General features: G+C 34.5%; 1 protein-coding gene across 1 annotated transcript in view; it reads left to right on the forward strand.

Moving 5' to 3' along the window:
- Positions 1-14584, forward strand: part of PPIG (peptidylprolyl isomerase G (cyclophilin G)) — a 42675-nt gene that overhangs the window by 717 nt on the left and 27374 nt on the right. The window contains exons 4-6 of the mRNA XM_006902121.1: positions 7-50; positions 1229-1273; positions 5137-5224. Coding sequence (XP_006902183.1) covers positions 7-50; positions 1229-1273; positions 5137-5224 — 177 coding nt within the window. The remainder of the gene's footprint in view (positions 1-6; positions 51-1228; positions 1274-5136; positions 5225-14584) is intronic.

A 14584-nucleotide genomic window follows, 5' to 3' on the forward strand; every position in this document is an offset into this window, starting at 1 on the left:
TCACAGAGTTGTCAAGGATTTCATGGTTCAAGGTGGTGACTTCAGTGAAGGTAAGACTGCAACAAAAGAAGGCCAGTGTGTGTGTGTGTGTGTGTGTGTGTGTGTGTGTGTGTGTTTTCAATTGCCATCAAGTCACTTCTACCTCAGAGCAACTATGTGTGTCAGAGTCAATGTCTGATGGCTGATAGTTCAGTAGATTGCTTGGCCTTTCCTTTGAGGCACCTTTGGGTAGAAATATATACTATATATGTATGTAAGGAGCCCTGGTGATGTTGTGGTTAGAAAGCTTGGCAGTTAACCAAAAGGTCAACTCTTCAAACCTACCAGTTGTTCCATGGAAGAAAGATGTGCCTCTATAAAGATTCTCAGTCTTGGAAACCTCATTGGGCAGTTCTACCCTATTCAGTAAGGTAAATGGTAAGTCAAATTTGATATATGTATGTATGTGATACTTGATGTGTATAAATATATAAGTACCTATATATGTGTGTATATATACATACATAGTTGGATATCATGGGTTGCACTTTGGGCAGATCACCAAAGAACCTGGTCCAGTTTTTTTGTTGTTGTTCCCCCCCCCCCAATTTACCAAGCATAATATACATAGGAAATAAAATGGAAAAAGGTTACATAATTTGGAAAAATTATGTGACATGCATTGTTTAAAAAGTAATAGTCATCTTTGCTCAAACAAAATAGTCATGCTCCAAAAATATAAAAGTGGAAAAGACAACAGACTATTTACTATGTTCATACCTGAGTACTTGACAAAAATTTGCTTCCAAGTTTAAAAATAAATTTAAAAAAACACCCCACACTTTACCACTCAGAATATCAGTGTTGTGTTTCATTTTGCCATAATTGGTAATAATCCATACTGACCGTATGTTTTGCCTGTTCTTTTTTTCCAAGACCGTTAAAATTATGCTTTGAAAGACAGTAACTCTTGCTAAAAGATCTATATAATTATCATTAGATGAGGAAGTTGTTTGTGTTTCTTTCAAATATTCTCATAACCTTCATCACATTCTTTCATTATTTTATAATAAGGGAAATAAGATTATTTAGAATCTTTGCAGTGTAATAATAAGTCAACATCCTTTATGATTTGCTGTGATCTCTGGGTTTTTGATAATTCAGAATCATAAGAAGTCTTTTGTTTAGGTAGTATCATCAAGGAACTGATTTGAGTTCTAACAATCATTGAATTTTTTTTAATTCTTAGGAAATGGACGAGGAGGGGAATCTATTTATGGAGGATTTTTTGAAGGTAAAAATATATACATTTAAGTTATGCTTTTAATGTTTTCTACTTAATTTTATTATTTAATTAACATTATTCATTAAACTATACTATTATTCAGCCATCTTAAACTAAATAAGAGATTTTAGGAAAAATTCAATGTACTATGCATTTTGTATTATTTTTTTTTTCTAGGTACCATTAATAGACTCTATAGCCACCCTGTAAACAACAAATCGGAGACTTGCCCTATCCTGTGTCATCATCACAATCTCTGCCATGCTTAAACCCTTTGTTGAAGTCTGTGTCAATCCATTTCATAGTCTTCCTTTCTTTATATAATCCTCTACTTTTCCTTTTTTTAAAAAATTTTATTTTATTAATTTTAATGAACATTTACAGAGATTTTGGATTTCCATTCATTCATTGTTGCACTTTTCTCCCTGCCCAGCTCCCCCACCCCAGTTCACTCTTCTCTTTGATAAGCAGAATTCCTTTTTTGGTATACAATCCCCCCTCACCCCTCCCACCGCCCCGAGTACACTCTCCTATGCAACCTTAATTCTGGACTCTTATGATAACCATAATACCCTATCATGTATCACTTTTTAATTATTCTCTCCCTCATCTGTTTCAATGCAGTATACATAATCCAGTTTTTCTGTCTTACCCCAACCCTGATGTCAGCCCCATTCTACAACAGTGGCACATGCAGTATGTGTCCTTTTATGACTCAGATATTTCCCCCAGGGTCACCCATTTTGAATAATATTGCATAAGTTTCTTGTTTTTCAATGCAACATAGTATTCTGTTGTGTGAATATACCACAGCTTCTCTATCCATTTGTTTGTTGATGGGCACCTGGGTTGTTTCCAGATCCTTACTATTGTGAACAAAGCCGTGAAAAACATGGGTGTGCATATATCTGCTTGGATGTCAGTTATGGTCTCTTCAGGGTATATTCCCAGTAGTGGAATTGCTGGGTCAAATGGTATCTTTATTTGCAACTTTTTGAGAAAGCGCCATACTGCCTTCCACAGTGGTTGCACCATTTTACACTTCCACCAACAGTGAATAGGGGTTAGGGGTTCCAGTGTCTCCACAACCTCGCCAGCATTTGTTGCTTGAATCCTCTACTTTTCTAAGCATAGTATCTCTTCCCAAACACTAACAACATATCCAAAGTATCTGATACAAAGTTTCAGCAAACTTGCCTCCAAGGAGCACTCTTTTTGTACTTCTTCTAAAACAGACTTGTTTGTTTTTTCAGCATTCTCTGGTATAGTCAGTACTATGCCAACACTGTAGTTCAAAGGCATCAGTTCTTCTTTGGTCTTCCTTACTCACTGCCCAACTTCCAGATCCATGTGAAACAATTGAAAATACCTTGGCTTGGGCCAGATGCACCTTGGTCTTTAAATAGACAAACTGTTTTGCTGCACTTAAAGAAATCTTTTGCAGCAAACTGGTTTCATTTCTTGACTACTGTTGCCAGGGTATTGATTGTGGATCCAAATAAAACGAAGTCCATAACAATTTAAATCTGTCTACTACTTATCATGATACTGTGTATTGATATAATCGTGGACCAATAATTAAAACTTGATAGTTATTAAAATTATTAATGAATGTTTGCAGCTTTTTCTCCTTATTGTTAGTTATGCTACATCAACAAATGAAGGTCCTTCATTGCCTGAAAGCTCTATTATATCCTCCTTATTAAGGTAGACTCTATTTTGAGAAGTCAGCTCTTCTCTAGTCATGTTACCTTCCAACCTGAGTGCCTCAAATTCTGGCATAGCTATGCATAGGATTTTTACTGACCCATTGTTTAAGAAGTAATGGCCAGACCTGCTTTCTAGTCTGTTTTAGTCTGGATAATCCAATGAAATCTGCCTACCATGGATGACCTTGCTGATATTTGAAATACCTTTGTCATAGCTCTCAACATCATACCACTACACAAGCCACCACAGCATGACAGATGAATAATGATTTAAGACATTATTTGAAGAATTTCAATGTTTAACTAAATTCTTAAAATTGTAGTGCTAGATAAGAAACTTTTAATTGCTTGAACTTAAAGCAGCCTTCATTAACCGTCAGCAGTAGTTCAAAATATCCAGTGGTATTTTGTTGTTATATACCATCTAGTCAGAACCAAGCTATTGCTAACCTTTCAAGCAACTTTTCAGAGACAATAAATCACACTGGAGATAACCATCTTTCTCTTTAGAGCAGCTGGTGGATTTGAACCATGTACTCTGGTGGCCAAAAGAAGAGAAGTTGGGCTGCAATCCTGAAGGCATGTCATTTGAGACCACCAGCCGCTCCACGGGAGAAGGATGGACAGTCTCCTCCAGTATGATTAACTGCCCCAAAAACCTGCCAGAAGGTCAGCTCTGGGTTGGTTCCGACTCTGTGGTGCACAACAACAACCTCTGTGTTGGCAGCACAATTCCTTACCACTAAGTCACCAGAAACCTCAGCTCATTGTTGTCAAGTGAGAACCAACTCCTAGCTGACCCTCCACAGGGTTTTTAGATGCTGTAAATCACAAAGGAGGAGTTTGCCTATCCATTTCTTCGGGAGCAGCTTGTCATTTAGGACTACCTGTCTTTGGGTTGCCAGCCTAACTGTCTACCAACTTGGCTACCAGAGCTTCCTTTTTCCTTTGAAGTTCTCCTCCCCCATCTTTGATATTCTAAAATGTGGCTATTACTTTCTACTAACTTTTTTTCCCCCCTCTCCTATTTTCTCCTTTTAATCTTTCCTCTGAGCTTTTTTCATTGATGTGAAAGCATTTGCAAAATTTTGTAAGCATGTATAAACTTAGCTATAATTTAATATTTTTAATAATTTTGAAATTGAGGATACTTTAGCATATGTTTAAAATTGTTTTGTTTTCAAATCTTAATTAAAGATTAGAAGGTAAGGACTTGTTTATTTTTTTTATTTTTATTTTTTTTAGGACTTGTTTATAATAGATGATAATATAGCAAGGTGAAGTTAATGAGTATAGTAGTAATACTGTGCCTCCCTGTGTAATTATTCTCTGCTATATGAAAAAATATTCTTGTGAAACCTTGTGTAATCAAAATGGCATAAAGGAACAATAAATAGAATTTTTTAAAGTATTCTGGAATAAAAATATAGCCTACCAAATCATACCAAATAGCGCATAAAATTTAAAATAATAACAACATATATTATTCAGAGATTCAGGTCAAAACTATAATAGTTGTTGTTGAGATGTGTATGTTTCCGAGAGGAGTATGGTTTGGACTATGTGCTCTCTGTTTAACGATTTGCTACAGAGCAAAAGCTAAACACTGGTTTTGCTTTTTTCTTCTTTTCCCTCCCATAAAATGAGCGTTTTCAATTTGTTTTGCTTAGCAAAAACAAGTATTAATATAGATCTTTTGTAATAGCAAAGTGAATTTGATACCTGGACTCAGAATCAAAATAGGTAAAAAGTAAAAGAATCCTATCTGAAATATTTTTCTTGCTGTTTTTATCTGAGAGTTTCACTTCCTTTTGGAGTAATAAGCAAAGAAAGTAATTTCTAGAAACTGTAAAGGACAAGTGGAAATAGAAGGAAAGTTGATGCAATACTTGGGTTTTATGTATAGCAAGGGATAAAAATTTCTAAATGTTTTCAGTATCCTGGAAAAGCTACAACCAGGAGAAGATAACATAGATGAATGGGACCTTCTAAATGTTTTCAAATGTAAGGGAGAAATGGATTCTTATTTGGTTCTCTCTTTTTATAGTCTAACTTTATTATATAAATCTTATATGGCTTTAAAGCCTGTATCAGATGTAAAAAGTGTGAATGAATTTGAGGAGTTGTATCTGTAATGTAACTGAAAACTTTGCTATTCTATAGATGAAAGTTTTGCTGTTAAACACAACAAAGAATTCCTTTTGTCAATGGCCAACAGAGGGAAGGATACTAATGGTTCACAGTTCTTCATGTAAGTATTAGAGCCTGGTGGTTTAAAATAGCCTTTATTTTGCTACATTATTTCTCTACACCTTCCATAAATCTCCAGGGGTAAAGAATTGTTGAAGGAAGGGGAAAGCAAATTCTTGAAAAGGGGATAAGAATAGAAATGAAGAGCTGAACTGTGCTGTTACAGTTTTCCGCTTGTGACCCAGATTTCCACCAGATGTGTGTATTTTTTTTAATCATGTTCTGTGGGTATAGGTTTGCTTTTCTTTTTTGTAACCTTGAACTCGCCTGATCCCAGAAAGATTTCATATTTCAGAGTATCTTTGAAGAGTTCCTGTTTGTGTGGTGGCAATAGGAAGCTATAGAACACAAGAGGAAATTAAACTATCGATTGTGTCATGACTTCTACTTTGCAATCAGAAGAATTAGATGGTGCCCACCTGCCACAACCGAACATTTTAAGCAGCATAACAGTAGATGAATCCTAATAGAAAGGAGTGAAATGTGGAACAGAACGTCAAAATTTCAAAGAATTCAGACTTAAAGGAGCCACTGAAGTTGGCAGAATCCAAGTGAGGCTATTCTTGCCCAGAGATAAATATTTAAATGTTGAGCTGAAACTGTTCTTTGAAGTCACCTTTTAACTAAATAGAAGGTTAGTTTAAAAACTTAAAAATGTTATTCTTGAGTACTGTCCTTTAAAAAAAATTAATAAAATTCTTTGAGACATTTGTATGTTATTCTAAAGTACAAGTGAGAATATTGTGAGTCATTGACGCAACACAGGGATGAAAGTTAGAATAGAATAATAAGAATGTTGACATAATGTGAAGAATATAAACCATGTTAGCCATTGTTAACATCTCAACCATTGTCATTAGACATTGTGTAGAAATTGTTGAATTTTCAGCATTTACAATGTCTATCTTGATATTTAACTCTATTAACTCTGCTTTTGTCATTTTCTAATATTACAATGTGAAAGTTGATATTAGTTAAGTTTCTTATTTTTTGTGATGAGATTCTAAGCATTGCAGTTTTTCATTGTCTTAAGGGTGAAAAAATACCCTAGGATGAATTTTGTGCACTTATGAAACATTGTTAATTGGGTTAGTACTTTATTGTATGGTTTTCGGGTTCTTGTGACACCTATTTCTTTTTTGTGTGTGTGTGACACCTATTTCTGATTGGGTTTTAATCCTCTTTTGTTTTAAGGAGTTTGTGTGTTTTTGTTTGTTTTTTTTTAAGTTAAAAGCATTAATAGGTCTCTAAAAGTTAAAAAGTATCACGTGTATCACTGCCAATCATCACTTCCGTCCCATTCTCACATTTTTTACTCATCCATGCTAATGTCCCACCTCCAGTAGTGTCTATTTTATCCCCGTTTTCCAGACATAAGCAGATGCTTACATATCTTCTTCTTCTTGTTGTTATGTGCTTACATATCTTATTTCACCTTATTTCTTACACAGTAATACCGTACTAGGTATATTACTAATAATTTCTATTAGTATATCATAGAAATTAACTCTTAATAAATTCACAGAGATCTTTTTTTAAAAAAATCAGTCATATAGCATAGTATATTTTTTTTTTGTATATTTTATTCAGCCAGTTGCCCGTCTCTGGTTCTGTACAATTTTTTTTCCATTAAAAACAACTTACTACAGAGAGCCCCTGGGTTACGAGCAAGATCTTTGTTAACTGTGTCTTGAAGGATTTAAACTGACCAGGTACATACAGTTCTCTTTTTAGACTTAAAAGTCAGGCTCCAGGTTACAAACAGTCAATTTAAAACATCTCTTTCTTACGCCAAAGTAAGAACAGACCTGGAGTTTTAAGGTTTGACATAGTACACAGAACAGTATTATGTAGTGAGCTCTTTCAAGACACTGGTCCCAGGATAAAGATACATTCAGAGCAGCACAGTCAGCCTGCAAAGTCACCAGTTCTGTTCTGGTGATATTTAAGATCCAGAGACGAAAGATTTTTATATGTGTGCACTGAATATATGGCCCTTTGCCTGTAAGAAGGTGATTTTCTGTAAGGTTTTGACCTGTAAATTTTTCCCATTCTGGCTCTCTCCCATTCACTAGAATTATATACACAAATTCTGGTCTGTTTTTGCTGACACATCCTTGGCTGAGCTAAGGAGAACCAGATAATTTAAAGGTTTGGTAATTTGGTTCTTAAAGACACCTTTGTAAATGACAATGTAGTATTCAAAGATGGCAGCCAGTCACCCTGCTTTGACTTTTTGTCTCTATAATCCTCCCAGTAATCTAGTCTCACTTGTCAGGTTCCTAAATAGGCTTTCTGTGCCTCTTCAGAGTCTCCATTCCAGGACTTCCTGCCAATGTTGTCCTGTTGAATTGTCATATTAAAAAAAGACTGAGAACTTATATCAAACATTGTGAAGAAGGATATGACAAGGGAAAAGAAGATTTCTCTGACTCCTGCAGGTATCCATTAATGGAACACCAGTTTTCATGCTAGTGTTTTTGGACTTGTAGGAAGACCAGAGAAGAAAAATATATTTGGAGAAAGGGTACCAACAAAGAAATAGATTTTAATTTTTTTTTTTAAATTTTTTTTAGATTTTATTTTTTTTCTACTAGTTTATTTACCAAATTAAAATACAAATTTGAAAAAATTAAATTCCCCCCCCCCCCATCAAATATACAACCTACCCCTGCACATCCACATCCCTCTGCTTCCAGCCTCTCCCACCCCTCCTGGATCCTTATACTCATTCTACAATAATAGTTTTATACAATATTTATCCTTGTGGGACTGAGTTAATTCACTCAGCATAATGCTCTCCAGTCCTCCCCACGTTAGGTAATAATTTACAAAGTTACTGTTCTGCATGCTCCAATAGTATTCCATTGTGTGAATGTACCATAATTTCTCAATCCATTCATTTGTGGTTGGATATTTGGGCTGTTTCTGTGTTATTGCAGTGGTGAGTAATGCAAAGAAATATATTTTAGAAGCTAGATTTTTTAACTTTTAAATATATCAAATAATCATAAAATTGAATACCACTCAAATAAGAAAGGATTAAAATTGGTGCAAAGCAAGTTTAGAAGAAATAAAAGTTAGAACACTATTTTAATACCTAAAACAACCTTGGTGACAAGACTTATCACACAGCCATCCAGTCAAGTCCGAATTTTAGTGAATCTGTAGGACATGGAGCATTTGGAAACCCTGCATAGGCTTTCGAAAGCTGTAAATCTTTATTGCAGAAAACTGCCTAGTCTATCTCCTTTGGAACAGTTGGTAGGATTGGACTCTCCAGTGCTTAGTCCATTTTGCTGCCATGGGATAGCAGTATCTCATTGTAGTTTTGATTTTATAATGATAGGGAGCATTTTTTCATATATTTGCTGGCTTTTAGTTTCTCTTCTCTAAAGAAATACCTATTCTGGTCCTTTGCTTGTTTTTTAAATTGGGTTATGTTTTTGTCATAAATTCTTTATCTGGATATTAAATAGTAGACATTTGATTTTCATTTTGTAGGTTGGGGTTTTCTGGTCATGTCTTTTGACAAAAACCTTTTTCATTTTCATATAGTACAGTTTGCCTGTATTTCTGTTTCTTGTGCTTTTTAATTGTGCCTTAAATACGGGATCTGTTGCTAAATATGGGATCTGAAAATTTGCCCCTTTGTTTTCTATTAAAAATGTTATCAGCTGTTATGTTTAGATTGTTGTAATGGTTAAGGTTCTGTCAACTTTGCTAGATCATGATTCTCAATAGCATATTTCATGTCTCATATCTGAAGTGATTGTACAACCAGGCATTAATGTAACATTTATATAATGTATATTTATAACCTACAATACATATGTCTTGATAGTCATATTAAGCACCTCTGTTACTGACAAGTATGTGCTTGCACTGTATTGTATCATCTAATGAGGAATATTTTAATTTCGTTTAACACATCTTGTTGGCATATAGTTAGCTGTTCATAGTATTTTTAAAATCTGTACAATCGGTAATAACAGCCTCACATCTGTGTTTAGTTGTCTTCTTTTACTCTGGTCAGTTTGCGTAAAAAAGTGTTTCTTTTTCATTGACTAAAACCAATTTTTGTTTTTGTTGATCTCCATTTTTCCTGTGCTTTAACATAAAATTTACTATTTATAATTCTGTGATATTAATTACCTTCACAGTGCTATATAACTCACAAAACTGCAGCTAGTGGATTCCAACCACATTCTGGTTGGCAGTACAGCTCTTTACCACTAGGTCATCAGAGATTCTTAATTTATCATGAACTATTATATACTGCATGGAGAGATCTATATTTGACTTAAAATTCGCTGCTGTCAAATTTATTCCAGATCGGATTTCTGAGGCTGTAAAGATTTACGGATATTTTAAGAGTAATGCAGGATAGGATAAGGTATTGATCTAATGCTCATAGTTCCTGGGAATCTTAGTTGACTCAGCACACAATGACAGTAACAGAACCTTAAAGAAGGAGAGTACTAATTGACTTTTTGGTTAGCAATGTGAAATCTAACACATTGTACCGTAGCTTCTTTAGGTATTCTGTTACTGAAAATGCTTATTGAAGTCTGTTCTTTTGGAACTGTTTCTCTCTTTATTCTGTTAGTATTTGCATCATATTACTGCATCATACTATTGGGACTATGTTATTACGTGCATATATGTATGTTGTTGTTTGTCATAGAGTCAGAATGAGCCTGTACCTGACCATCCAGGAGGTTTTCAGAAGCAGTTGATTGTAGGGGAGGAGGTTGCCCATCCTTCTCCCATGGAGCACCTGATGGATTTAGATCACATGCCCTTGGGATTGCATTACAGTTTCTTACCACTAGGCTACCAGAGCTCCCTTATACATCTATTATTATTATTATTATTATTACTATCTTTGCTGGTTGAATTGAAACTTAGATTTTTTTCTTTGTTAAAATATTGTTTAACATAAAGTGTTTTTAATTTGCAAACTTCAGCCTTTTGTGGATTACTATTTCATGTCTTTCATCACACTTGGCATATTTTGAATCATTATTTCTTTAGATATTCTTTGTGTCTCTTTTTCTGTTGTTTCTTCTGGGGCTCTCTTAATGCTTGTTTCGGGTCTCAGGATGTCACATGACAAATTCCTTTATTCATTCTTTTTCCCCCTTATGTTTCTGACACTGGAAGATTTTGTATCTTAAAATTTGCTTATTCTTCACCCTACTTAAATTACTCCTTCTAGTGAACTTTTCATCAAATAGAATGAGATAATTTTTCCGCTTCAAAATTTCTATTTGGTTCAATAAAATATTTTCTTTATTGTTTGGTTGGGTTTTGTTGTGTACCATCGAGTCAGATCTAACTGGCAAAGGAGATTGCTCCTCCTTCTCCAGCAGAACATCTGGTGGATTCGAACCATATGCCTTGAGATTGCAGCGCAGCTTCTTGCAACTAGGCCACCAGAGCTTCCTTGTGTTTTTTCTTCTTTATTGATGTATTACTTTTGTTTATACTTTTAATTAGCATTTTGTGAGTTATAATTTTTCTTTGAAAGTTTTTTTGGGTAGAAAATGGATATAGTATAATATAGTAACTCTAGAAATTCAGTTCCTCTTCTCTCATTTCCCAGAGAGTCCTCGTTCTTTGATTGTTAAAGGCTAATACTAATAACATTAGTGTTTTAAATTGTAGAAAACTTTTAATTTCCCGTTTTTGAAAAGATGCTCTGCTACTCATTTGTAATTTAAGCTGACACTTCTTAGCTTGTACTCACCTGATGTTTGCACATGTTGTTGTTAATGTGTCGTTGAGTGTTTGGAACTCACCTAATGTTTGCACATGTTGTTGTTGTTATGTGTCGTTGAGTGTTTGGATATTTATAGCGACCCTATATATAACAGCTCTAGACTCTGCTTTGTCTTGAGCCAATTTCATTGTCCCTGACACACCTACCCTCATTACTCCAGTTGCTGTCAGTCTGTCTCATCGACGGTCTTCCTCTCTTGCACTGCCCCTCTAACCCTTCCAAGCATGATGTCCCTTGTTTTGAGTGTTGGATGCATTATGTGTAAAAGTATTACTACATATATAACATACATAAAAATTCACTTAAAATATTTACTCTGAGTGCAACAGTGAATGAATGGAATCCCAAAATCTCTGTAGATGTTCATTGAAATGAAAAATAAACAACCTAAATTAAAAAAAATTTTTTTTTGTTTTATTAAAAAAAATATTTACTCTGATAATGAAGAAGAGTTAGACAGCTTTGGCATTTTATCAGTTGTGGTAATAACTTTGTGTATTATCCCTAGAAGTGCAGATAGCATTTTATTAAAAAAAAAAAAAAAACAAAACAAAACTGAGGTATTGTCTTTATGGTCTATCCCTTTTTACCTTCATATATATTATAATAACATTTAGCTGCTTCCAAAATCTGTTTATTGACATTAGCAGAGAAATCAGTATTTGGATCTATAGCTTGGAACAACTGAAGCCCAAGACTTAGTATAGAAAACAAAATTTGTACAGCAGTATTTTGAAATGTATAAAATTGAACATCTGAGTGTAGTAACATCAACATGTTATGTACTGCAGCAAATGTAAATATTACAAATAATCAGACATGGATAAAAGAAAATTTATTATAGTGCAAATGACATTATAAGTTGGGTACTTACTATATATGTATATAGCTTATATTTTAAAGTTAGTATCAAGTTAAAGCTTATTCATTCCCACTTTAATGTTTTTGAGTGTGGAAAATAGTATTTGAGTGCATCTTAAAAAAATGGGAAAGTATAATCATAGGTGTGGCTTTAGAAAGATGTTTTTTAATAATGTGTGACTCAGTATACTGAAACTTCTTGCCATTAAATTGTTTCTAACTCATAGCTATCCTCAATCAGGTTTTTTTTTAAAAAAAATTATTTTTATTTATATTTTAATGAAAGTTTACAGAATACATGGATTTCCATTCATTGATTGTTGCACATTTTCCTACCTACTCCCCACCCCCAATTTTGCTTTTCTCTTTAAAAAGATTCTTTCATTGTTGCATCAGTCAGATTTTTGAAGCTGAAGATCTTAACATCTATGAGCTGATTTCAGAAAAGGCTGTAGGACAAAGGATATCATTGCTACTGTCAGATGGATCTTGGCTGAAAATTGAGAATACCCAAAATATGTTTACTCAGGGTTTTTTAACACATTGCAAAGGCATTTGATAGTGGATCATGATAAATTATGCATAACATTGAGAAGAATTGGAATTCCCGAACTCTTAATTATGCTCATGTGAAATCTCTACACAAATCAGGAAGCAGTCATTTGAACAAAACAAGGGTATAGTTCATGATTTAAATCAGCAAAGGTGTGTGTTAGAGGTCTGTCCTTTCTCCATATCCATTTCATACGTGTTCTGAGCAAATGGAGAAGCTGGACTGTGTGAAAAAGAATGTGGCATCAACAGCCTGTTTATGCAGGAGGCAGAACCTTATTAGAAGAAAGTGAAAACTGGAAGCACTTCTTGTAGAAGATTTAAGATGACAGCTTTTTAGTATGGATTACACCTCAACATCAAGAAAACCAAAATCTTCACAACTGGACCATTAGGTAGCATCACCGTATATAGAGAAAAGATTCATGTTTTAAAGGATTTAATTTTACTTAGATCCACAGTCAACTCTCAAGATAATAGCAAATCAAAAGACATGTTATGCTTGGTAAATCCACTGGGAAGGGATCTCTTAATGTTCTGAAGAGCAGAGATGTCAGATTGAAGAACAAGCCATACTTGATGCTAGCCATGGTATTTTCATTTACATCCTGTGCATTTGAAATTTGGACAGTGAATAAGGAAGATTGAAGAAGAGTTGCTGCCTTTGAATGTAGTATTGATGAAGATTATGAAATATTCCATGGATTGCCTTACAACAAATACCATCTGTCTTGGAGGAAGTACAAGCAGGATTCTCCTGTAGGCAAAGTTGGTAAAACTTCATTTTAGGCAAGCTCTGGTGGCCTAGTGGCAAGAAGCTGCACTGCAATCCCAGAGGTGCACGGTTTGAATCCACCAGATGCTCTGCTGGAGAAGGAGGAACAATCGCCTGTACCAGTCAGATCTGATTTGACAGTATGCACACACACTAATAATAATAATAATAATAATAAATTTTTAAAAGCAATTAATTTATTAAACAAAAAACCTCAAAAAACTTGCTCTTAGATATTTTGGGCATATTGTCAACTTCTGGAGAAAAACATCATTCTAAGAAAATTAGAGGATCAAAGAAAGAGAAGATGATCATCAAGGAGATGGACTGATCCAGTGACTGCAACAGTGGGCTGGAGCATAGAGTAGAGTGTGAGGAGGACACAGAATATGTCAGGGTTTCTGCTATTCGTAGGATAGTTGACTTGATGGCACCTAACACTTGCAAACCTTAAAGGACAAAGACTACTGATCTTTCTCCCACACTGCCATTAGTGGGCCCAAACCACTGACACATTAAAATACTACATGGTTTTAGCAAGTTTAATAATGTTATAATGAAGAAACATTATTGGTTAATTAGTGAAACTCAAACTCATTGGCATCTAGTCAGAACTGACCGGTAGCTGACCCTTCAGGAGGTTTTTGGAGGCTGTAATTGCCTAGGAGGAGATTGTCCATTGGATGCCCCCCCTCTTTTTTTTTTTTAAATTCATTAGGCATTTAAACTTTATACCATTCCTGTGAAATAAATGCACCCATATATCCCACATGGGTTTTTTTTTGTTTTTTTATCACACATGTTTTAAAGTGACTTGGTAATTAATATTGTTACACTTGAGGAAACATGCCAGCTCTTCATCAGAAAGTCATGTCACAAGTCAGAGATTGAAGATGAGCTGTCCCTTTGACCAAACTCTTGAGTTAGGCAGCTTGGGTGCACTCAAAAGGCAAAATGTCTTAATCTGAGTTCTCTAGAGGAACAGAACCAATGTGATATGTATGTATCTCAAGATAACAGAAGTCCTCAAAATGAGCCAGTAGGCAGCCTCATGATAGATGAGAAAAGATTGAAATTGTCAATGACTTCATTTTACTTTGATCCACAATCAATGCCTATGGTAGCAACAGTCAAGAAATCAAAAGACATATTGCATTTGATAAAGATGCTCTCAAAGATTGCTTTAAAGGGATAAAAAACAAGGATGTCAGATTAAAGACTAAGCCATGGTATTTTCACCGGTGTTCAATTGCTCCAAGCCATGGCATTTTCATTTGTGCTCTGTATATGTGCAATTTGGATGATGAATAAGAAAGACAAAAGAAATTTTTTTTTTTTATGGTGAAGACATTTATTTTTTTTTCTATAATTTTATTAATTTTCATAAA

The sequence above is a fragment of the Elephantulus edwardii genome, unplaced genomic scaffold (genome assembly GCF_000299155.1).
Source record: "Elephantulus edwardii isolate Elephantulus edwardi_28Jun2011 unplaced genomic scaffold, EleEdw1.0 scaffold00369, whole genome shotgun sequence".
Taxonomy (NCBI): Eukaryota; Metazoa; Chordata; class Mammalia; order Macroscelidea; family Macroscelididae; genus Elephantulus; species Elephantulus edwardii.